Source organism: Macrotis lagotis, chromosome 1 (assembly GCF_037893015.1).
Source record: "Macrotis lagotis isolate mMagLag1 chromosome 1, bilby.v1.9.chrom.fasta, whole genome shotgun sequence".
Lineage (NCBI taxonomy): Eukaryota > Metazoa > Chordata > Mammalia > Peramelemorphia > Peramelidae > Macrotis > Macrotis lagotis.
In genome coordinates, this window is record NC_133658.1 from 740726357 (window position 1) to 740752617 (window position 26261).

The 26261-nt window shown below is 34.2% G+C and overlaps 1 protein-coding gene across 3 annotated transcripts in view; it reads left to right on the plus strand.

The window, feature by feature from the left end:
* XPO4 (exportin 4) overlaps positions 1 to 26261 on the plus strand; it is a 145101-nt gene that overhangs the window by 28363 nt on the left and 90477 nt on the right. Inside the window, exons 1-4 of one of the 3 annotated variants that reach the window (XM_074216234.1) lie at positions 7497 to 7586; positions 12534 to 12706; positions 12818 to 12959; positions 19443 to 19581. In XM_074216234.1, the coding sequence (XP_074072335.1) occupies positions 12865 to 12959; positions 19443 to 19581 (234 nt within the window). In that variant the 5' untranslated portion in view covers positions 7497 to 7586; positions 12534 to 12706; positions 12818 to 12864. Of the gene's footprint in view, positions 1 to 7480; positions 7587 to 12533; positions 12707 to 12817; positions 12960 to 19442; positions 19582 to 26261 lie in introns of those variants that run through there. The other 2 variants (XM_074216235.1, XM_074216233.1) reach the window with 2 other exon arrangements.

Genomic DNA, 26261 nt, shown 5'->3' on the forward strand with positions numbered 1-26261 from the left:
GGCTGGACTTCACAAGCTCACTCTGACAGAAGTAGTGCCAGTCCCCCCATCCCCCCAATTTGTGCCCCGTGCTCCCCTGGGGCGTAGCTCAGGAAACTCCCCCACCGTTGTGAGACGTGACTCCCAGCACCCTGGGACTGCTTCCGGGAGGCTGAAGTTGTTTTGCTCAGGCAGGCCACCCCTCTGGCAGGCTGCCCCTCCAACCCCGGGGAGCAGAGCCTTGTTACCTTGAGTAGGAGAACTGCCTCACTGGGCCCCTCTGTGGATTCTGTCTCTCGAAAATTTAGTTAAATTCCTTAGTTTCGAAGATTTATGAGAGAGCCCCTAAGACAAGATCCACCCCCTCTGCCCCTCTCTGGTAGGGAATATTTTGAAGACTTGGCAGGGAAAATATCCCCAGCTGACTTCACCATAGTCTAAACCATATAGCTTTCTTCCCCTTTTAGTAAAGTCCTTCTATTATGCAACTAAGGAGGACAATGAGATATTTTTTCATTGCTTTTCCCCTTTTTATCTGTGAAATCTTAGAGCCTATAAAGTGTATGCATCAGTTGAGAGGGTTGGAGAAAAAATATTGTGGTGGTAAGAACAGATTAGGAAGACAATAGGAGATTTCGTCACGTTCTTTTTTTTTAATGAAATTTTATTTTTTTTCAGGCAATAGAAATACACCTTCTCTCTCCCATAAACTTTTTACCCAAATTGAGAATGACAAGGGGCAGCTAGGTGGTGTAATGCATAAAGCACTGGCCCTGGAGTCAGGAGTACCTGGGTTCAAATCCAGTCTCAGACACTTAATTATTACCTAGCTGTGTGGCCTTGGGCAAGCCACTTAACCCCGTTTGCCTTGCAAAAAAAAACAAACCAAAACCTGAGAGAGAGAGAGAGAGAGATTGATTGATTCTGAATTCTGAATCTTTTCACTTCTCTGGAGGATGGATGGGTAGCAAAATTCATCATTAGTTCTCTGAAATTATGGTTTGATCTGAGTCCTCAAGTTTTTCAAATTTATTTGACTTTAACACATTGTTGGCATTGTATAAATTATCCTTAATTTTGTTTGCTTTGTTCTGCATCAATTAAGGCATATCTTAGCAAATTTCTTGAAAATCAACTCCTTCATCATTTCTTACAGTACAATAGTATTCTATCACATTATAAGTGATGACTATTTCATCTACTCCATCATCACCTCCAGTAGATGGACATCCCTCAGATGCCTATTCTTTGCCACCTCAAAAAGAGCTTTAATTATTTTTGTATATCTTTAGAGTTTGTTTTGCTTAGGACTAAACCTTCCCTTAATTTCTGATTCCCCTTTGTTCCTTCACTCCTTTCTTTCCTATTTCCCTGTTGAATGAAATGTATTTTAGTATGTAATGTGTGTGCCCTCTCCTAGTGTGAGAGTGAGTTTCAGGTGGCAGCCATCCTCCGCTCCTTGTTTGATAGAGGTTTTTTAATCTACTCTTATTTTGAGAGATATTTTCCTAACTTGCCCTTCTCTCTTCTACGTTTCTCATTCTTCTTTGCTTCTCTTTCCATTCTTTTAAGATCATTAAGACATAATCATTCCCAAACCTTTCATCTGATTAGATTCCCTCCGAGACTCCTGATGATAAGAGGTTCAAAAAGGACATGTCTCATCTCCCCATATTTTGAATATAAGCATTTTATCCTTGTGTAGTCTCTTATCATTTGTGATTACCTTTTTATGTTTTATCTTCCAAATTTGAACTGGAATTTCTTTCTTTTTTTTAGGTTTTTGCAAGGCAATGAGGTTAAGTGGCTTGCTCAAGGCCACACAGCTAAGTAATTATTAAGTGTCTGAAGCCGGATTTGAACTTAGGTACTCCTGACTCCAAGGGCCAGTGCACTATCTACTGTGTCACTTAGCCACCCCCTGAACTGGAATTTCTTTACAGTTCTTTTCACATCTTTTCATCAGAAATGTTAGAAGTTCTGTTTCATTAAAGTTCAGTTTTTTTCCTATAGGATTCTAAATTATGCTCAGTTTTATCAGGTACATTTTTCTTGGCTTTAAGCCTGTGTCTTAAGTTTCTTTAGAATGACTGCTCAATTATGTGTGATCCTGATTCTGGCTCTTCTGTTCCTGAATTTTTTCTTCCTATTTGCAATATTATTATTTGACTTGAAAAATCTGGATTTTGACTTTTGTTCTTGAGAATTTTCATTTGGGATTTTTCTTTGAAGATGTGACAAGTGGATTCCTTCCATTTCAACTGGGTCTTTAAGTATGATGTCTGGGTTCTTTTTTTCTGGTCTTGATTTTCTGGTAATCCATTGGTTTTTAAATTCTCTTGATCTGTTTTCCAGGTCAAATGTTTTAACTGTGTGATATCTTACATTTATTTCTATTTTTCAGACTTTATATTTAATTTTAGTTTTTCTGTTTCATGAAGTCATTGACTTCTATTTGGTACATCTAAATTTTCAGGCAGCTTGTTGCTCGAGCAAGTTTTTGTACCTTTCATTCCAAACAGTTAATTTCCTTTCCCATTTGCCGCTCATTTCTTTCCTTTAGTGCTTTCATTTGATTTATTTTTTTTATTTTAACTTTTTTAAAAAAAAGGGCTTTAGCTTCATCTATTCCAGGAATTCTCGTTGAACTCCCCTGTACTAGCCACTCTTTAGTCTTCTCTCCACCTTATTTTTCCCCCCCAGCTTGATCCCTTTGTGAACCAATTCAGCTCTATCACATCCTCTTTTGAATCTCCAGCCCCCTTATCATGTTACTGGATACTGCCAGTCAAACCTCAGCTTTGGATCACTCATTATTCTGCTATTTTCACTCCTGTTGAAAATGGGAGAAAATCCCTCAACCCATTCTGGGTAGGTTCACTACAAATTTGTAGAAAACTTAAAATGGACCCTCACTGCTTCCTAGGCAATCCTACTATATGTTCCTTATGGTCTCACTGTCTCACTCTTATCAGAGACTCTTCCTAAATCTTTACTCCTTCCTCAAGCTTCCCATGGTTCCCTCAGACCTTACCACTTACTTTACAAAAAAAATTGAGACCATTCACTGTGAATTACTTCTTCTCTCTTCTTTAATCTCCCATCACTCTGATGTATCCTTTTCATCATAATAATTTTTTGTGGTGAGATTCTTTTTTTTTTCCTCATTCTTCCAATCTCTTCTTGATTTCAGACTTTGTTAAAGCTGGGCTCTGCACTCTTCTGATTTTATTGTGTCACATTTTACTGAGTCAGTTACAGTTTTATTTAAGGCAATGGGATTAATGACTTGCCCAAGGTCACACAGCTAGGCAATTATTAAATATCTGAGGCTGGATTTGAACATAGGTACTCCTGACTCCAGGGCCACTGCACCACTTAGCTGCCCTCTCTGCACTCTTCTGGAAGGAAGATTTGGATTGGTCCTGCTTGCTGCTTTCTTAGGGTATTAAGTATTCTGTTATTTTAGAATCTCAGGGATAGCTCAGGCAGATCTTGTATCTGCAAGCTTCCAGTGCTTCCATTATGATCTGATCCCCAGTGCAAAGTCATCCCTATTCCAATCTTTTCCTTTGTCACTTTCTGATCTTGGTTTGGATTTGAGCTATAGTCAAACTGCTGCCATATCTCCTTTATCTCAGAGCTCAGTGACTTTGGCTGCAGCTCTTTTCTTTTTTTAATTTAAGGCAATGGGGTTAAGAGTGACTTGCCCGGGTGGCTAGGTGATGCAGTGGAAAGAGCACTGGCCCTGGAGTCAGGAGTACCTGAGTTCAACTACGGCCTCAGACACTTAATAATTACCTAGCTGTATGGCTTTGGGCAAGCCACTTAACCCCACTGCCTTGCAAAAAAAAAAAAAGAATGATTTGCCCAGGGTCCACAGCTAGGTAACTATTAAGTGTTTGAGGTCATAGTTGAACTCAGATCCTCCTGACTCCAGGGTTGGTGCTCTCCACAATGCCATCTAGCTGCCCTCGGCTTCAGCTCTTTTAAGAATTAGATCCTGTACACACTCAATATCAAGCCAATATTAAACCACCTTTCTTCCTATAAATAGAGGGAGATTTCTCAGTTCCCAGAATCTCATCACTGGGATTTGTTGTTGATTCCCCCCTCCTCCCCGCAAGGGAGTCTTCAACTCCAGAAACCATGCTTTGAGAATGCATCCTAAGCAACCTGCTAAATAGTGCCCACAGAGTATCAGTCTGCTATCCCAGACAGCCATCTGATTTCAGGTTAGAAGTACCTTGTAATTTGATTTAATTCCTGGTTGCCAATTTGCGCCATTTCACTATCCTTTTAAAAGACTGCCATTCAGCAAGCTACCTATCTAGGGCTATGAATCAGGAGCACTGGAGATTGATGACCTTGAATAACATGGGAAGCCTTGGTCTTTTTAAGCTAAGGTCTTTAAAACAGATCTCAGTTTGATTGAGACTAAGCCCATTCAATAAATAGGCTAGCTAAGAAATATGAAGCAAAGAATGACCTCTTACCTTGTCCAAAAAAATCAATCTGTGAGGGGAAAGACCCTTTAGTTTTTTATCAAAACAGGAACTACTATTTACATTCATTGTGAGCCAGTCAAGGACCAGTGACAAAGTGGGCCTTGGTCTGGGAAGTATTGTTGACCAATCAGTGAGAGCCAAAATGATTTGGGTGCCATATACCCCAAAGATATTTGACAAGTTTCAGTGATCAAAGTTTACATTCTTTTGGGCAGAGCACCCAAAGTAGTACAGTTAGGAATGAAATTATGGACTTGTCTATGCTGAGCTCCTTCCATTAATGGAGATGCATATGTGATTCTTCCCTTCATTCAGAGGGTAGTGATGAGGTGCAAGTACTAAGACTTGATTTGGTCTTTTGGGATGCTAATAAGCTTCAATTGAGTATGGTGGAGAAATGGGAGAATTCCTCAAGTAGTGCTACCAGGTGGGAAATATGAGATACTTTTTCCTTCATAAACATGACTCAACAAGCCAACAGAAGAGTTAAATAAGTTTATTGAGAATGAAAGCAAAGTATAACTCCCTAGGGATTTAAGGTGGTTGTGAATATTAGATAATTCACTTTATCTATGATGACTGAAGTCTTCTACTATGTGGAGCAGTTGGTAACTTAAATTTTTTTCATTTGAGTAGCTTTTAATACCTTTTGCGTAATTCATTGAATTAGATTTAAATTTAGTCATTTTTTAGATAATTTTAGCATGCTTATCATAATATCTTTTGTATATATTTCATTAAATACTTTTCAGATTTAACACTTGTATATTTGTGCAAATTATAACTCTTTCCCTATTGAATTTCTAAAGTCATTTTAGACTTTTTTGGTAAGTTAAAAGGAATGATAACTGGTGGCTTAGTGGATAGAGCTCTGGGCTTGGAATAAGGAAGATCCCTTCTTCATTAGTTTAGACCCAGCCTCAGGCACTTAACTAGCTGTGTGAACCCTGGTCAAGTCAAGTAATTCTGTTTGCTTGAGTTCCTCATCTATAAAATAATCTGGAGAAGGGAGTGTCAAGCCACTTCAGTATTTTTGCCAAGAGACCTCAAAATGGGGTCACTAAGAATCAGACACTGTTGAAACAATTGAATAGTAACAACAAAGAATAATAGATTTTCTTTTTTGATTTTGCTAATTGAAGAAAATTTTTTATCTAGTTTTGACTAATTTACTGGTAATTTTGAGAGATTAATGTAAATTCCTTAATATCTTTTGCAATATTGCTTTAATGTTTTAGACTGTTAGTTCCTAGAGAGGAGTGGATCATTATATAGTTCTGTGTAGTAGTACACATGACATTGTCACACACACAATATATCCTTCTTAGATGTGCTTTGATTGTGAAGACGATGCTGAGAGAGTATTTAGATTATTTTAGAAATTATTTAATCCTCATAATCTAGAGTTGTTGGAACATTAGCTTCTTTTAATTTAATACAGAATGTAGTATTGAGTCAAGATGAAGTTTTTCTCTGTTCCGTTTTATTTGGATGGAGCAATAATGCGTCATTAATATGAAATAGAATAAAGTGTGCTTAAAGGGGCAACATAGGAACTTTTTATATAAATAGTAAACATGTGATATTTTGCTTATTTTTATTTTTGCTGTTGTTTCGTAAAGAATTTTAAAGATGCAACTCTAGAGGGTGCTCTATCATCATAAATTATAGTAGAAGTTGGCTTTAGTCTGATTTTAGTTTAAGATCCTTAGATCCAAAAGTTAAATAGTCTGTTATTTCATTCACATCAATTGAATGGTTGCTTACTTAGATACGAAAATCTATTCCTTCAAGACTATTAGCTAGTTTATAAAAATGTTTTAAATTTTTTGCATTTGTTTTAAAATATATCTCAATTTAAGGATGTTTTGGATTTTCTGTCCTTCAGATGGTATGAGCCTATTGAAATTATTCCCCCCTTAACATTACAATTAGAATAATGATTGCTTCATTGTTCCTCCTCATTTTTTTTTCCTTCCCTTTTCAAGAATTTCTGTTGTTTCATTGGTGGGGCTTAACTAAAGACACCAATTTTTTTTCTCAGTAATTTTCACTCTTAGCCAAAACCTGATTAAATCATAGGAATAAGTGTACTAAGGAGATATGCTTAAGAAGAATTTAGTCTTAAATAAAATTTTGAGGCAAATTGTAAATATTTTTAGAAATAGTAAATTTATTAAGATAGTATTTTGATATTTGGCTGATTGATTTTTTTAATGCTGTTTAAGGCAATAGGGTTAAGTGACTTGCCCAAGGTTACTCAGCTAGGCAATTAAGCATCTGAGGCTGGATTTGAACTCAGGTTCTCCTGACTCCAGGGCCGATGTTCTATCCACTGTACCCACCTAGCTGCCCCTGTGGCTGATTGATTCTTTACCCTGAATTAGCATTCAGTAAATGTCAACATTTAATTATATCTCTAATTTTTTCCCATGGTTACTTGATTTGATGTTCATATATTTGTTTAAATTATCTGATAAAACCCTTTTTTGTCTAAAAATTTGTTACATGAAATTACTGTTCAAATTCTTGAAAGATATTTATTAGTTCTTGTTCCTGTTGAAAATTCATTCTGTTATAATATGATGACATAAAAATCCATTTTCTAGCTAAAGTAATTTGTTGCCTATGTTGTTGATATTGATATAACATGTCGGCAATACTCAATTGAATATTACTATCATTTCTGTGTTGCTGTTGTAAAACTTTTCTTTAATAATATGAAGTTGTGGGGGGCGGTTAGGTGGCGTAGTGGATAAAGCACCAGCCCTGGAGTCAGGAGTACCTGGGTTCAAATTCGGTTTCAGGCACTTAATAATTACCTAGCTGTGTGGCCTTGGGCAAGCCACTTAACCCCATTTGCCTTGCAAAAAACTAAAAAAAAATACTAATAATAATATGAAGTTGTGGCAGTATTATTCTAAGGAACAATATGTGCAAACTTAAAAATTAGACATATCTAAGTAGGGTTTTGTTTTTTGTTTTAAATTAAGGCACCACCTTCTATGGTCAATAATGAACAACGCCAGCATGCAGAACATATATTCTTATCATTTAGGAAATCAAAATCACCTTTTGCAGTTTGCAAGCATATCCTAGGTAAGTGTTAATTTTTCATGTTTATTCCATAATCTTATTAGTATAACTTATATTAATAAAAATCTTTTAAGATTTTTGCTGTATAACAACTCAATTTAAAGAGATACTTATATGAAATACTGGAGCTTTTACATTAATTATACTAATGAATTTTAAAAGATAATCCTCAGCAAAAAAGAAAATTATTTTCATTAATGAATTTATCTATTTAAAATGTACTTTAAAGTTGAAAGACCTATTTTTTGAAACATGAGAATTTGAATTTACTTTTCAAAATCATTGATGTATTTATCATTTCAGTTATTCAATTCTTTTCAAATATATGATATCAGCTCTCAAAGGAAAAGTGACAGACAGCCCAGGCTTTGGGAGTCAGGATAACATGGGTTCAAGTCCCTCCTCTGACACATTGTAGCCCAATAACCCTGAGCCCCTTCCAACTTTAAATCTATGATCTTTTATGAAAAATCATTTAAATTGTTCATGCCTCAGGCAACTCCTTAAATATTTTAAGTTGTGGCATTGTTGCCTAGTTCTCCTTGAATAAGGGCTGTTTCCTCACACTGTAAGTTAACTTCCCATGTGGAGGGAATCACTGACTCTGGGGAGCAAGGAAAAACTCTCAAAGGAAAAATTCTTTGTTCGGTGTCCAGCCCACTTTTTAAATGTGACTCAGAAATGAACTAAAAGATATTCATGTGAGACAGAAACATATGTTCATTTTTTGGAATGATTATTTTAAAAATAAAAATCACCTTATAGTTAAGACAGTTTATTAGAAGTTTCTACTCAAAGAAAATACTTTGATGTGACATATATATGGAAAGTCTTTTGTTATTGAAGATATTGAATCTCAAAATCATAAAACTGCCTCTTTCAGTGATGATTTTTGCAACTTAAGAGCTACAGTGAAGCTGTCTGTTCCCTTTTTATTTCTACATTGATTTTGCTTTTAATCAGTTAGCCTTCTTTTATTTGACAGTCCAGAGTTTTATTTGAGGCCCATAACTTTTGTTGATTATTTAGTCATAGAGGAAGCAAATTTTAGGATGAGCTGCTTATTTTTATTCCTGTGCCCTTAGTTTTCTTTACTAACTAGAAAACTTATTTTGTTGTTTATTATGCTATGGTTAAGGGTTTTATGTTTGATACATTTATTTCCTCTCTATAAATTGTTGTGTAATTATACAACTAGCTTCTCCACTCAATTTCTTTTTTTAAAAAAAAAGAACATTTTTGCATGGTCTGTATTTTTAGCACAAAAGTGGTAAGCATAGGTCAGTTAACTCATTCCTGAGTAGATAGGTCCTTTTGCTGACAAGCCAGTTTTTTACAACTAAGGTGAAATTTTTATATTTTTGTGAATGAGTAATTTTGTGCCCAGGAGTGGTTTAGATCTGATATGACAAACTGGCTCTGACACAAATATATTTCCTATTTCTGATATTCAAAGAGAATATTTAAAAGAAACAAAATCTCAAGGTAAGCAAATTAAAAACTTCCCCCTTTCCACCTAGTGCCATGCAATAGGTAGGAATTGAGAGATTTCAGAAAATCATTGTGGTTAAAAGTAATGAGTCTAGATTCCATCTAAATTGGTTCTGAGAACTAGTTATTTTATTTGTGTCTTTTTTTGTAAGATGTAAACAGCTGGGCTTTCATGTGGTTTAATTTAGCAGTTCAGGTGATTACTAGTTTATTTTCAATAGTAAATAGGAAAATTACCAGTGTATAAGTTTACCTTTATGGAGTAGTATTAACTTTGTTGCTATTTGAGTTTATTTAAGAATGTATTTTTTGACAATGGGATAAATCTTTGAAGGGGTAGTAGTGCCAATTCTAACTATATTCTGGAATCATCTTGAATTTTGGAATGTTAAAAATTGCAGATATTATGTTTGAGTGCATGTATTACCAATAACATCATTAATATACTGCAGAACTTTCTGTTACATTCATGTTTACATCTAAACACCACAGACTCTCTTTTACTCAGTTGCCACCAGCAAAGAAGGGTAATTCCTCTAAGAAGACTTCTCATTCAGGTGGCAGTCAATCACAGGCCAGGATTTTCACAGTCTTATTCAGGAAATTAATTTCATTCTGTGGGCATCATTTAGGGAATTTATTATGAAACTTTAAAAGTGAAAACAACTCTTGTCCTTCCATTTTGTATGACAAATTTCTTTTCCACTTTCAGCTTCAATTTTGCGTGTTTCTCATTTTTCTTCATTTCTTTCTCTAGCTCTTATGTTTTATGTTTATTTTCTTTACCCTTTTCTATGTGTTTATTTTGGAAGGAAAAAACATTCAGATATAATTACTCAATCTCATGACTCTTTGTTTTTTGATTAAGCAGTGCTAAAGTGTTCCCAGAAAACCCCATGACATTTATTCATAATGTTAGAAAATAATCAGATAAGCAAAAGAATTTATTTTCTCTGGGTGCTAATTTTGGTAGCAATCCTCAGTCCATATTCTAGGAAAAGTTATTTTCTGTTTATATTCCTAGTTATAAAAGGAAAATTATTTACATTTCCCAGAGGAAAAAAGCATTTAGAATGGCAAAAATTTGGTTTTCAAAATTTTGGAAAACATTTTCTTAGTGTAATACTATTAATGAAAATGGCACTTCATTGGTGAAATTCTTTTAATGGATCACTTTTCACTTAAAATTATTTCTTTGCTTTTAGTCAAGTATACAGGTTGTCCCAAAAGTCTTAGTGTGATTATAAACTATTAAAGTTTGTATGGAAATATCAAATGTAAATTCTGAAGAGTTCTTTACTATTTCACTTATTAAACTAGTCATTATCATGTAGAGAGCTTAAGGAATGAAGGATTAAATTACTTTATTAACTGAAGCGCCATTCTTTTGATCTTCTTTTGAATTGAAAACTTTTCCCCTTACTTAGGGATAATGAACTATTTTCATTTAGTGTTACAGTCTTTATGGAAAATGTAGACAGAGACAAACATTTTGGTTTATAGAATTCTTTAAAAGAGATGATTTAATTTTGATCAGAAGTAAGTGTAATCCTTTAAAATGACTTGACTGCAGTGACTTTTTCCAAACTATTCATGTTGCTAGGGAAACATAAGTACAGCATGATCGATAAACTTTTTTTAAAATTATTTTTGCAAGTCATTAGTTCAGAATTCTCTGAAAGACTCCAAAGTTTAAAATATCCTTGTACTAGTTGCCCAAAGCATTGGTTGTATAGTTAGAGCTGCATTACTTAAATCTAGATTTCTAGAGAGAATCTCTTGCTAATTTATCTTCTGTGCAAAAAATGGTCTGTAAAAGTTTATTTTAGTATTCTGGAAAATTATCCAAGTAGGATTGGCTTTAGAAATATCATCTTTTTAAAATTTGGCTTCGCTTTTCCTATATACATAGTTCCTAGAGATCATAATTCTATGAGTCCAGGAGTTTGAAAATCTTCATATCTGGTATAGTGTGTTCAGGGAATCTAGATGATTGAAGTTGTGCTTTGTGGCCAAAGTATGTCACCTTGAAACCTAATAAATAATAAAGGATAAGTATTTTGTCTCATTAGGTATTTAAAAATATCATATTTAGATACATACATTTGGAGCTAAATTGAGCATTTTCTGTTTAATGAGAATTCAAACAAATTTTGGGGGGTCCTATTCCCACATGCAGTTTATTTTGGAAGACGATCAGTATTAGCTAAGGAGATACAGTGTCTCTTTGATCACTGCAGTGGCAGATGTTAATATATCTTTGGTTATGATGGCGATGTTGTATTAGAGGAAATAAGTGTGTGCTTTCTTATCATGAGTAATTGGTATTAAGAAGTTTTGTTTTTGAGGAAGCTGCATATTTCTCAAATGCAATAGGTTGATATGTAGCTTTTAACTGCCTTCAGCCCACTGTGAATTGAGCCTTTACTTCTTCTATCAGATCTTTACCAGAGTCCTGTTAATTTCTAAGAACTGTCTCTTTTTTTCCTTTGAGAGTATTCAGAGATTTATGAATTGTGATTTCCATCAGGATTAGAATTTACACTAAGGCTACATTTAATAAGTCAAACTTTTAAAAATAAGATCAGAATTTCTCTCTTTTTTTTTCATGTAGCTTCATAAAACCCAGGGAGGAGACTTAAAAGATAGGTAGTTATTCATTAAAGGCTAACTTTCCCCCCAGATTTCTACACCTAATTTTTGCCAAGACCATTTGTAAGATTTTAGTTACAATCAAAAGTTTGAATAGGGGAAAAAACATTGCTATCAGCCTTTGAGTGTCTGTGTTTATCTTCAAGATGTTTTGACACATTCTTTAAGCTACCCATCTTATGCTGTAGTTTGTTTTTGATTGTTTAAAGACACTAATATTCAAATGTCTTGGCAAGTTATCTGAAATCTGGCTATATGTTTTATGTGGCAATTACATTTAGTCTCTCTTGCCTTGGACTGTTTCTTTCTTTTTGAAAAGACATTTGAAATAACATTTATCAGAGCTATTTGGTATCTGGATCACAGAGAATCTGATGCCTGTTGACACTTCATTTTTTCCTGTGATCCACTTCTTAGTACAGATATCATAACTTTGGTAGATAAGATTTGAATTTCTTCAAAGTGTAGGATGGGGATTTTTCTCAGTTTGATCATAGAGCAATCAGAAAATTTACAAGAACTTCTCACCTTGTGTAAAGTGAATTTTTTATTTCTTGGGGAAAATAGCCTAAACTTAATTATGTACTTTTTTGAGTTTCCTGTTAGAGATGGGTCATCTTGCTGAAAGAAAAGCTATATTATTTGTAAATGGAGATCTTTCAACAGCATGTCTCATCACAGATGGGCATACTCAAAACCTATTTTTTTTGTTTAAACATCTTCAAATGCAACATGCCATTTATACCTGGTGAGAATGTTTTAGGAAGATTTCTGATTGCTTTATTATTTTTTTTTATTTTTTTAAAGCTGTGTTATTTTTTAGTTCTTCATGCTTTGGAAGTAACAGTTGAAGAGAGGTGAGGAAAGTTTGTGAAAATTGTGATCGTGATTAGCTGCCACCTGCCTGAGGTATCTTCTGAGAGGAACTAAACCTCTTTGTGGTGCTAGAGCAAGGTCACGGGGAAAAAAAAAAGAAACAGGTAATCATTTTATTCCTTGTCTGAAAAGTTATCCTTTCAAATTATGAAAAGCACATAGCAGAAGTTCATAGCAACAAGTGTTTGATAAAAATTTTTAAATTTTCCTAACAGAAACTAGTAAAGTGGACTATGTCCTTTTTCAAGCTGCCACAGCGATAATGGAAGCAGTTGTTCGAGAATGGATTCTTTTAGAAAAAGGTAGCATCGAGTCCCTGCGAACATTCCTTTTAACCTATGTCTTACAAAGGCCTAAGTAAGTACATGAAAGAAATGCCAGTAAAATGCCTTATGCAATTTTACATGCCTTTGAGTGTCTTTTTGTTTAAATAGTAATTATTGTATCCTATGTTAAAATTTTTGAGTTTTGTCTTTGAAGCCCCATGGTCTTGGGGTATTGTAGATGTTTGTTGCATTAAAGACCTTGAGCAAGTCACTTAAACTCTGTTTGCTTCGGTTTCCTTATCTGTAAAATGTGGGTGATAACAGTATGTATATCCCAAAATCCTGTGAGTATTAAATGAGGTAATATGTATGTGATGTGCTTTGCAAATCTTAAAGCACTGGCTATTATTATTGAGTGTTAATTGGTAAAGTTTTTTAAAAAGAACTTTAAAATTTAATTTGTAATAATGGCTTTTAAAATGTTCAGATTTGAAGGAAAACAGAATGGTTTTAGCTTTTAGAAATTCAACAAAATATTAATTTTTAGACTTTTAAAAAAAAGATTTATTTTTGTAAGGCAATGGGGTTAAGTGACTTGCCCAAGGTCACACAACTAGGTAATTATTGAGTGTCTGAGACTAGATTTGAACACAGGTCATTCTGACTCCAGGGCCAGTGCTCTCTCTACTACACCACCTAGCTGCCCCTAAATAGACTTTCAAGAAAAATGATAAACATTTTATGCTATATTTACAAGTAGAAACTTACTATAAATGCTTATCTTTAAAATAAAAATGGGAATTACCTTGTAAATTAGACAAAAGTTGTCATTTCCATCAAACAAGAATTCTCTATGATGACATTTCCTGTATTCCATATTTCATAGAACTCTGTATTTATGTGATTTAAATAAGTAGAGATTCTAGAAGAGAAAGAATATTAAATGTGAAATTATGTATCAAATACATTGGATGAAATAATTTTTGGGGAAATTTAAAGGCTTTAAAAAATTTTTTAAATCTTTTTTACCACAAATTTTCATATCTCTACATTTAACCTTCAATTATTACAGATTCCCCTGGACCTGGATTTATGGGTTCATCAACATATTTGAAACTCAAATATTATGTGGTCATGTTAATAATTCTAATGTGAATTACATTGTAGTGAGAGGGATCTCAGAGGCCATCTAATATGGCCTAAACCATACCTATATTAAATCCCCTTAGTAATACATCTTACAAATTTTTGCCTAGCTTCTGCTTTTAAAATATACAGGGAAAGGGGAACCATGACCCTCTGAGGAATTTCACTTTTTTGCTATCTCTAATTGTTATGACAGTTTTCCTATGTCAAGCCTAAATTTATTTCTTTACAAATTTTATCTGTTGTTGCTTGTTTTGCCATCTGGGTTAAAGAAGAACCAGGTCTATTTTCTCTTCCTTCTCCTTGAAGAGATCTATCATGTCTACTCACTCAAATCTTCTCCCCTTAAGCTAACCATGTCTTTTTTTCTTCTGCCATTTATAGCAGCATCTCAAGATCCTTCATTGCTGGTTACTGTCCTCTGTACATTTTCCAGTTAATTTGTGTTCTTCCTAAAATATAGTATCTAGAACTGAACATAATCATCCTGATGTGGTGTGATGAGGGTAGAAAGTACAGTGGAGCTAACTTTTATTGTGGGTACCATTCCTCTCTAAATGCAGTCTAATGCTTATTCGTTATTCATTTCTTTCCTTTTTTCTTAAAATTAAATTTTATTTTTTAAATTAGCAGTAATTTATTTTTCATCCTTTTCATTACCTTTTACCCACTGAAAAAATAAAAGGAATACTATTATACTTGTAATAAATATACATAGTCAAGTATGACTAGTTCCTTCATTGGCTTTTTCCTAACAAATATGTTTCGATCTGCAGCTTGAGTGTGTTGCCTCCCTATCAGAAAGTGGGTAGCATGTTTTTATCATCTGGTTGTTATTGCATTGATTAGAATTCTTTTAAGTCCTTCACACTCTGTCTTTAAAATGTTATTATTATATGAATTGCTCTGGTTCTGCTCACTTAGCTTTACATAAATTCATACAAATTTTCTCAGGTTTCTCTGAAAACATTTTCAGCATTTCTTACACTGAGCCTAAGTTTGTCTTTGCACTTTGTACTCATAGTGAAAGTGTCACACGATAGTATTCTGTTGCATTTGTGTACCATAATATAGTCTCTCATTCTCCAGTTGATGTGTACCCTCTTAGTTTCCAATACTTTGCTACCCGAGAAAATGTGTGAAAATCCACCACTGATTCTGGACGAGCACATGCTGATGTTGCTAGTTTAAAGCAAAAATGGTGTATGTACTGATAATGATTTACTGTCTTTAATTTATTTCTGCTACAAAACATTGTTGACTCATGGCAGTCTTTTGTAGGATTCAATTTTTTTCAAATAAGCTTGTGTAGATGCCTTCCCATATTTCTTATTTGAGTTGATTTTTAACTCACTGTTTATCTTTAAATTTCATGTTTGAACTCAATATTTTAATATTTTTGAATTCTTGCCATCATCATTAGCTATTATTACTTGGTGTCATCTTCAAATTTAATAAACATTCCATAGAAGTAGTGTTTGGATAAAGAACCAAGTCATTGATACAGCGCTAAACAGCAACACTAAACTTTATTTCTATTTGATATCAAACTTGTAATAATCATTCTTTGGATATAAATCTTCATCCAGTTCTAAATCCTTCTAATTGTTTTAATTGTACTTCTTTTTTGGTATCCCCCTCAATGATTACATTTGGAATTGTTGCCATAATAACATATAATATTATCAATTAACACTGATAAATGTAGCTTGACCTGTTCTTCTTCTTTTTATTTTTAAGGCATTGGGGTTAACTGGCTTTCTCAAGGCCACACAGCTAGGTAATTATTAAGAATCTGAAGTCAGATTTGAACTCGGGTCTTCCTGACTCCAGGGATAGTGCTCTATCCACTGTGCCACCTAGCTGCCCCTTGACCTGTTCTTGATAAATCAATTCTAACTTGTGATCACCAGTTTCTTTCTCTCCTTTACTAACTAACCATCTCTTAATATGATCTAGAATCCCAATCAGAATCAAGATCACTGACTGATGGTTTGTACCTGCCAGTCTTTTCTCTTTTTTTGAAAAATTAGAGTATTTTCCTTTCTCTCATCCAATAATACCTTTCTTGTTTTCCATGATTTTTCCGAGAGCATTGATAGTGACTCAGCAATCAAATTTTTTAGTTCTTTCAGACCCTATTTCAACTGGCCCTGGTGATGGTGATTGATATGTTCTCCTTCAGAGCAACTTGATACTCTGTTATTATTTAATCCATCTTAGGTTTCAGTTTCTGATTAGGCAATTTTTGTTTTATTATTTCCAGTCCAAAGTTCATTTTTCTCTACAGCCAAAATAGATAAAATGAGTTGGACAACTCTGCCTTCTCTTTGTCATCAAGTACATAGTCCCAAATGTCTAGAGAAGTGGTCTCTTTATCTCTTCCTTAATCCTTGTTTTTTCCTCATTATAATAACCCTTCCCAGAAAATATTTGTTGTTTTTAACTTTTCCCTGACAGCCTTAATTTATGCTGAGTCTTAATGCAACTAATTTCACAGAATTGTGCTACCCTTCTCCTCTGTTGACAGCCCTTGCTTTCATTTTCTATGCTCTAATGTACCATCTTTAATCTATGACTATGTTACTTCAATTCTTTCATATCTTAGTTTCTCTTAAAACATGATATAGGGAAATATCATAAAATTTGAGTCAGAATGGCTGGATTCAGATAACAACATCACTGTCTGTGACCTTGTACTCTTTTAGATAATCTTTGGACCTTGGTTTCCTAATCTGTGAAATTAAGGACTTCAACAAGTTGCTTAAAATTCCTTTCCAGTTCTAAATTCTGGGAGGCTGTGGTTTCTAGGACACTTGGTTCTGTGATCACAAATTCTAGAAATACAATTTGAGGCCATAACCAAAGTGACATTAACTTGACCATGTTGAAATTCATCTCAAAATGCTCTCCTGAAGAAAAGCCAAGCTAATTAGAGCAATGCAGTTTACCATATTTCATTGTTCTTATTGTGATGGTATCTCCTTCACACAGAACCCCTCCCTTTAACCTCTAGCACTGCACACACAGACACAGTTACTTAGTATGTGACTTTTCAAAGAGTTACTGTTCTGTGGCGGGAAAATTAACTACCCTTCTGTCAATTTAATGATGAATCTTTATGGACTAATGTAACCTATCCAATAGATTGTACAATAGATGTACAATCTTAACCTGAGGCTTGTACTGGAAGATTTGCTAGTACCTGTCAGAGAGTTTGTGCTTCCCTCCCACAGCCTTCAAGAATTTGGGGTTACTTTTATATCTTGAATGAGGCATTAGAATAAATATATAGTGAAAGAAGGCAGTATATTGTATTATTTTAATTTTAAGTGGTGTAAGAAAAAATGGTGATAGCACATTAATTCTAATGAATCACACTTTTTAAGACCAGTATATAATGTATCTTAAAATTAATTTAAGAGGCTTATGGAAAAATATGAAATACTTTACTTATTCCAACTCCATAGGGCAAAGATGAAAGTGACTGCCAGCTTCAACTTTTCTGTTCCATCCGCTCAATCTTTTAGAATGCTGCCTCACCCTCCTAGGATTTCCATTTAGTTTTTCAGTTTGTGATTGAAAGTGGTGAAATTTTTTAAAAATGGAGTATAAGATAGATAATTTGTTGAATTTCACTAATACTTTGCCTTGTTTTTTAATTTCTAGCAAAATTGCTTTTTTTGACTCATTTCTTGATAATGCATTCAGGAAAATGTTATATAGGGAAATAAAGCTGGAAAAATGTCTTTGATGTAGATACATTCATTTAACAAGAGTTTAAATATATCTAAAATTATATCTAGAAAAGATGTTTAGAATTGTATTGTTGTATAATTTTCCCCCTATCCTAGAGAGTTCTCTAGGTCTTTAAAAGAAATTAATGGGGGTAGCTAGGTGGCGTAGTGGATAAAGCACTGGCCTTGGAGTCAGGAGTACCTGGGTTCAAATCTGGTCTCAGACACTTAATAATTACCTAGCTGTGTGGCCTTGGGCAAGCCACTTAACCCCGTTTGCCTTGCAAAAAAAAAAACTAAAAAAAAAAAGAAATTAATATGAGTGGACATGAGACCATTCTTATGCTCATTTTTTAAAAATCTAATTTTTATCCTAGTGATTTAAAATGATCTTTATTTCTTAGGTTGTTTCAGAGTTGTTTGTCCAGATGAAGTTGGGAATAATTCAGTTATTGATTGTTATGTATAATTTAGAAGGACAGTAACTGCAAATTGTTAAAAATTTCTGTCCTCTGTTTTATATATATTTTCTAGTCTACACTACATTTAAAACTATCTTCCCCCCAAGTTTTTATTTCATGGCTATGGTTCAAAAGAAAGTTTTCCCAGAACAAGAGAGAAGAGGTCATGGATACTGTGTCTTTGTGTCCAACAAGGGAGAGGGACATATACCCCGAGTGTATGTTCAAGTTTTATTTTTTATTTTATTATTTTTTAAATTTTTTTAGTTTTTCTTTTTTTAGTTTTTGCAAGGCAAACGGGGTTAAGTGGCTTGCCCAAGGCCACACAGCTAGGTAATTATTAAGTGTCTGAGGCCGGATTTGAACTCAGTTACTCCTGACTCCAGGGCTGGTGCTCTGTCCTTTGTTCTACCTAGCCACCACCACCCCCAGTTTTATTTTTAAGAAAGTTAAGAAAAGAATCCTACTTTTGTGCCCTTGAACCAAAATGGCACCTTGAGTATTCTGGTATAGAATGCTATAGACTAACACCATTGAGGGGAATCTCAGTTTTTTTGCTTGGACTGAAGAACCTGAGTACTTTGAGGGCATGATTGTCTTCCTGTTATCTGGAATTTTGTTTTGATTCTAAATAAAAGAACATTTTAAATAACGAAGCTAAAAATTTTATAAATAACATTGATTTGATCTGTACTTGTGTGTAGATTTAGTTGTAGAATAATCAACCTGGTTTTAAATGGTTCTATATGTTTTGCAGATGGGAAAACATGTAATTTGGATATGAGGTTTTTAAACATATTATAATAGAATTTGTATTTTTATTTCTATGTTCTGCCTTGAACTGTCAAACTAAATTGTAGCATTCCATGTTAGTTGGCCATTTTTTGTTGAAGATAAATGGATAAATGGATAAATGGATTTGAATTCATAATACTGGTCAAAGCTAGGCCTGAAACTTAATTTCCTAGTCTTTGAACATTTGTTGGAAAGTTTAAAAGGCATTTAGTGCTTTCTGTGTATTTACTTTTCCCATTTAAAACAAGTTAAGGCATTTGGATAGTTATCTGCTGTTTCTGCTTTCTCTTAGCTGTATGGGCCCTACTGGCTTTTTAAAATTTAAATTAACCCATTTCTAATTTTGTAAGCAGCATTTTAAATAACCACTTTTATTGGAAAATGTGTTATTTTATAGTGGATTTAAGTAACTGTTTAACAATTTGTATTTTATAGCCTTCAGAAATATGTTCGGGAGCAGATTCTGTTAGCAGTAGCAGTGATAGTAAAGCGAGGATCATTGGACAAATCAATTGACTGCAAAAGCATTTTCCACGAAGTTAGCCAGTTGATAAGCAGTGGCAATCCCACAGTGGTAAGTGTTATAAATACATAAGCAATAGAGCTTTAAGCATTTGTTCTGAATTATTGTTTAGCCAAATGTTAATACTTTAAGGTTTATTGTGTGTGATCAGTAATAATAGCTTCCTGAATCTGTTCTGTATTTTGTGAAATTTTGGCTATGTAATTTTAGTTTTATGGGATTTATTAAGGTTAGAATTTCTAGTCTGCTTTTTGTTGGGCTTACAAATATTTTTTTGCACTTTATTAATTTTTTTAGTTGCTCCCCTTTTTTGCTTTGTAGATCTTTAGGCGATATTTTATTTATGTGGGTGTGTGCACATTTATATAAATGTTGTGATATTACCATATGTATATATAAATTCTAAACAAAGTCCTAGCATACGCATACACCCCAAAGCACACTCTCCTAAAAATTGGTAAAATCGTCTAAAAAGAGTGATTGTGATAAATATTTGTCATTATCCACTTTTGAAGTTTATCATTTAAGAGAAAGCAAGGAAGGATGTATACTTTAATAATTATTAATGTTGAGCAGCTAAATGGCATAATAGGTAGAGCACTGGTCCTGATGTCAGGGAGGACTTGTGTTCAAATTCAGCTCTAGACACTTACTAGCTATGTGAACTTGGGCAAGTCACTTAATCCTGATTGTTTCATATCCAGGTCTCTCTCTGTCATCCTTATTCATATCAGCACAGCACAGCACAGCACCCTCCTCACTCAAATCCAACTCACTTGCATGTCATGGCATCACCTCTGTGATACCATGATCTTCTTTGAGAACATAGATACTAGTTATGTGATACTGGTTTACCTCAGTTTCCTCATCTATAAAATGAGAGCAGAAGAAGGAAATGGCAAACCACTTGACTATCTTTGCCAAGATAACTCCAAATGAGGTTAGGAAGAGTTGGACCCAACAAAAATTTTCATTAATTTTAGTGAGGTTTAATAGCCATAGATGTATTTAAAATCAAAATGTAATCTTGAGGAATTACTGTAAACGTTTTACCTAAAAGAAATGGAGACATACTATGATGTTTTTGAAGACCCAGATGTGTTTTAAGATTACTAATGCCCAAACTGAGAAATCATATGAGAGTAAAGTTTTTTTTTAACTTTCTCTGAGATATGCAATAAAAAGAACTTTTTACCTGGGAGACAAAAATTAATAGGGCAGTAGGAAAAGAGGTATACAAATATGCTGTTCGTGATACTGTGAATTGGATCAACCATTCTATATAAACAATTTCTAACTCTGCCTGAAAGATCATTGCATTTTTCTATATATAGTATAGGTACAGAAAGAGGGAAATGAACAAATACACAAAAATATAGCTCTTTTCATACTAACAAAAACTAGAAACAAAGTAAGGGTTACCCATCTATTGAGAAATGACTTTCTTCAATGTACTTGAATATTGTGCTAAAAGAAATGACAAAATTGGCAGTTTCAAGAAATTAAGAAGATCTCTTTGTCTTGATGTGATAGTAACAATATTATAGAGGAAAACAACCTTGAAAGAGTTTAGAACTGTGTTTGGTAATAATGACTGGTTGAGTCATGAAGCATAAACACCCTACCCACACTTGCTGAGGGGAATAGGCTTAACATGAAGAGAAAGGCAGACTTATTTGGATATAGCCAATGTGGTAATTGATTTACCTGGACTTTGCATATTTGTCATGAGGGTTTTCTTTATCTTTTTTTGGTAGTTGATTTGGAAGGCAGAGGAAATGGGGAGAAGAGAGACTAAAATAAATGCTTGTTGAAATAAATACACATTTTTTAAACTAAAGATTTAAAAAAATGGAAAATGTGTGCTCCTGATTTGTGATAATCTTTAAAAAATCTTGCTGTTTTAACAAGAATACCTTATTAAAATTAGATCAGAAAAATTACAGAGCAAGTACTGCTTTTTGTAAAGGATACAGGTGAACATGATAAATGTGATTACCAATTTACTCTAGAATTTTATGAAAGAGGATTTTTGTAGTGTCTGTAATGTGTTCTATTCCTTTTGATTGAGTTCATCTTCATTTCTAGTGGAGGTGGAATTGAGGATCTATTAAAAGGTCCTACAGTGTGAATCTCTACTTTTGGTAGTTAGTGGTGGGTAGAAAGGGAAGAGAAATTTTACAACTCGAATTTTGTAGGAAAAAAGGTTTAGGTTTTTAAATTTAATATTAGAAAAAAACCTGAATTATGTCTAGCTTCTTACTAATTAAAGGAGTATAGTCAGAAATCAGGCTGAAGGATTGGTATAGAACCTGCTCTGTTGTTCACCTAGTTTTATTCTCATTGTTGTCAATTATTTGGCCATTCACTGAACTGTATTTGTCATTTGAGGCAAAGATCTAAAATAGTGACTCCTTATATTTCACTCAGGTCTATTCTTCTGAATTTACTTGAATATAACATATATAAATATATATATATATATATATATATATATATATATATATATATATATACACACACACACACACACACATACTAACAGAGGCCTTTTGTATTACCTTTGCTTTCTGATGGCCTCAGCATATACTGTTTAAGCCTATTATGTACTTACTATTATCTAGAACCTTGAAGTTCATTGGTTGCCAATCATGTTTTCTTGGATGTTTATATTTTGTACTATTATTCATGACAGCTTAGATATATGAAATTTATTTGTTCATATGAAACAAAACATTTCTCTCCTAAAATATTATATGCATGGGTGGCTATGACTTGATCTTATTTGCATGCAAAAGCAACTGAATATTGAACATCATACATTATTAATTTTTAGATAAAAACAAAATAGACAAAGAACCCTAGAAAAGGAAGGGACATTAGAAATCAATTAGTCTATGCTTTCATTTTACAGATGAGGAAACAGATCCCAAGAGCTTAATTGAATTCACTGAGGTCACTTAGTGATTAGGAAACCTTTTCCCAAACACATATCCTTGACTCTTTCATTAGTCTTTTTTTTGTTAGCATTTTATTTGTTTTCCAGTTTTATACACTAGTAATATGTACCTATCATTTTTTGGTAAGGTTTTGAATTTTACACTCCCCCCCCTTCTCGCCCCCCCCCCCCCCAGAAGGCTGTCTGATAGTCTTTGCATTGTTTCCATGCTATACATCCCCCCACCCCAGAAGATGAGAAAACTCAAGAATAGAGAGAGAAAGAGGAAAAAAAAGTACTTCAGTCTGTGTTCAGATTCCAATTGCTCTGTGTCTGGGGTGAGTTGCTTTCTTTATCCTAAGTCCACCAGAGAAGTTTCTTCAATATTTTTCCCTCAGTCACTATTACTAGCTGTACCTTTACTCAATTTCTCCCCACTCTCATTTATTCTATTCTCTCTCTCCTTTCATTCTGGCCCTGTCCAAAAGTGTGTTGAATTTGAGTATACCCTCTCCCTCAATCTTCCCTCTCTTCTATTGCCTATTCCCCCATTCCCCCTTATCCCATCCCTTTCTTCTCATTTTTCTCTAGGGTAAGATAGATTTTTTCACCCTATTAAGTATGTATGTTTTTTCCTCTCTGAGCCATTTCTGATGAGAATGAAGGATCATTCATCGCCCCCTTGCCTTCCCCCATTCCACTCCATTGAAAAAGCTTCTTCTTGACGGTTATGTAAATTTCTTACCTTCTACTTCATCTCCTTTTTCTTCCTCCCAGTACTTAACCTTTATCATCCATTGACTCCATCTTTTTACTGTATTATACAATTATATTCTGCTCCTTCCTATATCCTGTCTATATAAGCTCCTTCCAACAGCTCCTATAAATGAGAAAGTTCATATGAGTTATCAGTGTCTTCTTCCCATGCAGTAATACAAACAGTTCAATATTATTAAGTTCCTCATAGTTAGTCCTTCTCTTCCACACCCTCTATGGTTCACCAGAGTCCTGTACTTGGAGATCAGATTTTCTGTTCAGCTCTGGTTGTTTCAATAGGAAAGTTTGAAAGACCCCTGTTTCATTGAAAGCCCATCTTTTCCCTGAAAAAGGATGTTCAGTTTTGCTGGATGGTTGATTCTCAGTTGTAAGCCAAGATATTTTGCCTTAGGGAATATCATATTCCATTCCCTACAAGCCCTTAATGTAAATGCTGCCAGATCCTGTGTAATCCTGACTGTGTAGCTTCGGCAGTTGAGTTGTTTGTTTCTGGCAGCTTTTAGAATTTTCTCTTTGATTTCGGAGTTTTGGAATTTGGCTATAATATTCCTGGAAGTTTTTCTTTTGGGATCTCTTTCAGGAGGTGACTGGTGAATTCCCTCAATTTCTATTTTACCCTCTGCTTCTAGGATCTCAGGGCAATTTTGCTGTATTATTTCTTGAAAAATGAATTTTAGGCTCTTCTGATCCTTGCTTTCAAATAGCCCAATAATTTTTTTTTAGGTTTTTGTAAGGCAAATGGGGTTTAGTGGCTTGCCCAAGGCCACACAGCTAGGTAATTATTAAGTGTCTGAGGCCAGATTTGAACTCAGGTACTCCTGACTCCAAGGTCAGTGCTCTATCCACTACACCACCTAGCTGCCCCAACAAATAATTTTTTAAAAAAGAGGAAGAAGAGGGGGAGAAATCAGCAAAAGTGTTCAACACATTGAAAAAAAATGACAGTATAGTTGTAGATTACTTCTAACTTTTAGAAATATAATTTCACCATTCAGTTAACTAAAACTAAAAGTCTCTTCACAAGAATGATAACCATTCTTTTTGTCAGATATAGGTTAAAACAGTTTTATCAAAAAAAGAAGACCTTGGGACAGCTAGGTGGCAAAAGGGCACTAGCCCTGGAGTCAGGAGATCAAAATTCAAACTGAGATCAAATCCGAATTCAGACACTTAATAATTACTTATCTGTGTGACCTTGGGCAAGTCACTTAACCCCATTGCCTTGCCAAAAAAAAAGACAGAGAGAGAAGACCTCTCCATGTTCTTTGGTTCTTTCTCACTCTTTCCTTTCCTCTAGTCTTGGTAGAAAAATAGTCTCTTCAGTTCTTCCAAGCCATCACTCTTAATAGTTCCTCTTCAGACTTACTTGTAAAACTTTTTTTTATAAGTTAAGACATTTCTGCCAAGAAAAGTTTTTCCTCATGCTCTTTTTTTTCTTCTCCACAATTTTTCTCAAAACATTTCTATTAACACTCTCTTCTCAGTTTCTAAAAAATTGTCAGCCCCAATCCTAAACATCAGTAGGAGATTTTGGATTTGGTCCAAATCTGCCTCAACAGTTCCTACTACTTGCAATACTTTCATTTATGTATCTTATTGTGCTAAATAGGATTATTTGTTTCCAAAGATTCCAGATGCTTTCTTTAAATTTACCTTCATTTATATTTCCCCATAATTTTAAAATACCATTCTCTATCTCCAATTCAGCCTGTCCAGATCCTCATTATCATTCAAGACAACTCAAATGTCAACTTCCTTTATTTATTTATTTTTTTAAATTAATTTTTATTAAAGATATTATTTGAGTTTTACAATTCCCCCATCTTACCTCCCCCCCCCCCAGAAAGCAATCTGTCAGTCTTTACTTTGTTTCCATGTTGCACCTTGATCCAAATTGGGTATGATGAGAGAGAAATCATATCCTTAGAGAAGAGACAAGAATTCTAAGAGGTAACAAGATCAGACAACAAGATATCTGTTTTTTTCTAAATTAAAGGGAATAGTCCTTGAACTTTGTTCAAACTCCACAGCTCCTTATCTGGATACAGATGGCACTCTCCTTTGCAGACAGCCCAAAATTGTTCCTGATTGTTGCACTGATGGAATGAATGAGTCCTTCAAGGTTGAACATCACTCCCATGTTGCTGTTAGGGTATGCAGTGTTTTTCCGGTTCTGCTCATCTTGCTCAGCCATTAGTTCATGCATATCCCTCCAGGCTTCCCTGAAATCCCCAATTGAAGGACATTTACTTGATTTCCAATTCTTTGCCACCACAAACAGGGCTACTATAAATATTTATGTACAAGTAATATTTTTACCCTTTTTCATCATCTCTTCAGGATATAGACACAGTAGTGGTATTGCTGGGTCAAAGGGTATGCACATTTTTGTTGCCCTTTGGGAGTAGTTCCAAATAGCTCTCCAGGAGGGTTGGATGACTTCACAGCTCCACCAACATGTAATAGTGTCCCAGATTTCCCACAACCCTTCCAACAATGATCCTTATCCTTCCTGGTCATATTGGCCAATCTGAGAGGTGTGAGGTGGTACCTCAGAGAAGCTTTCATTTGTATTTCTCTAATAATTAATGATTTAGAGCATTTTTTCATATGGCTATGGATTGCTTTGATCTCCTCATCTGTAAATTGCCTTTTGCATATCCTTTGACCATTTGTCAATTGGGGAATGGCTTTTTGTTTTAAAAATATGACTCAGTTCTCTGTATATTTTAGAAATGAGTCCTTTGTCAGAATCATTAGTTGTAAAGATTGTTTCCCAATTTACTATCTTTGTTACATTGGTTTTATCTGTGCAAAAGATTTTTAATTTAATGTAATTGAAATCATCTAATTGGTTTCTGGTGATGTTCTCCAACTCTTCCTTAGTCATAAACTGCTCCCCTTTCCATAGATCTGACAGGTAAATTAGTCCTTGATCTTCTAATTGGCTTCTAGTATTGTTTTTTATGTCTAAGTCCTGTAACCATTTGGATCTTATCTTGGTAAAGGGTGTGAG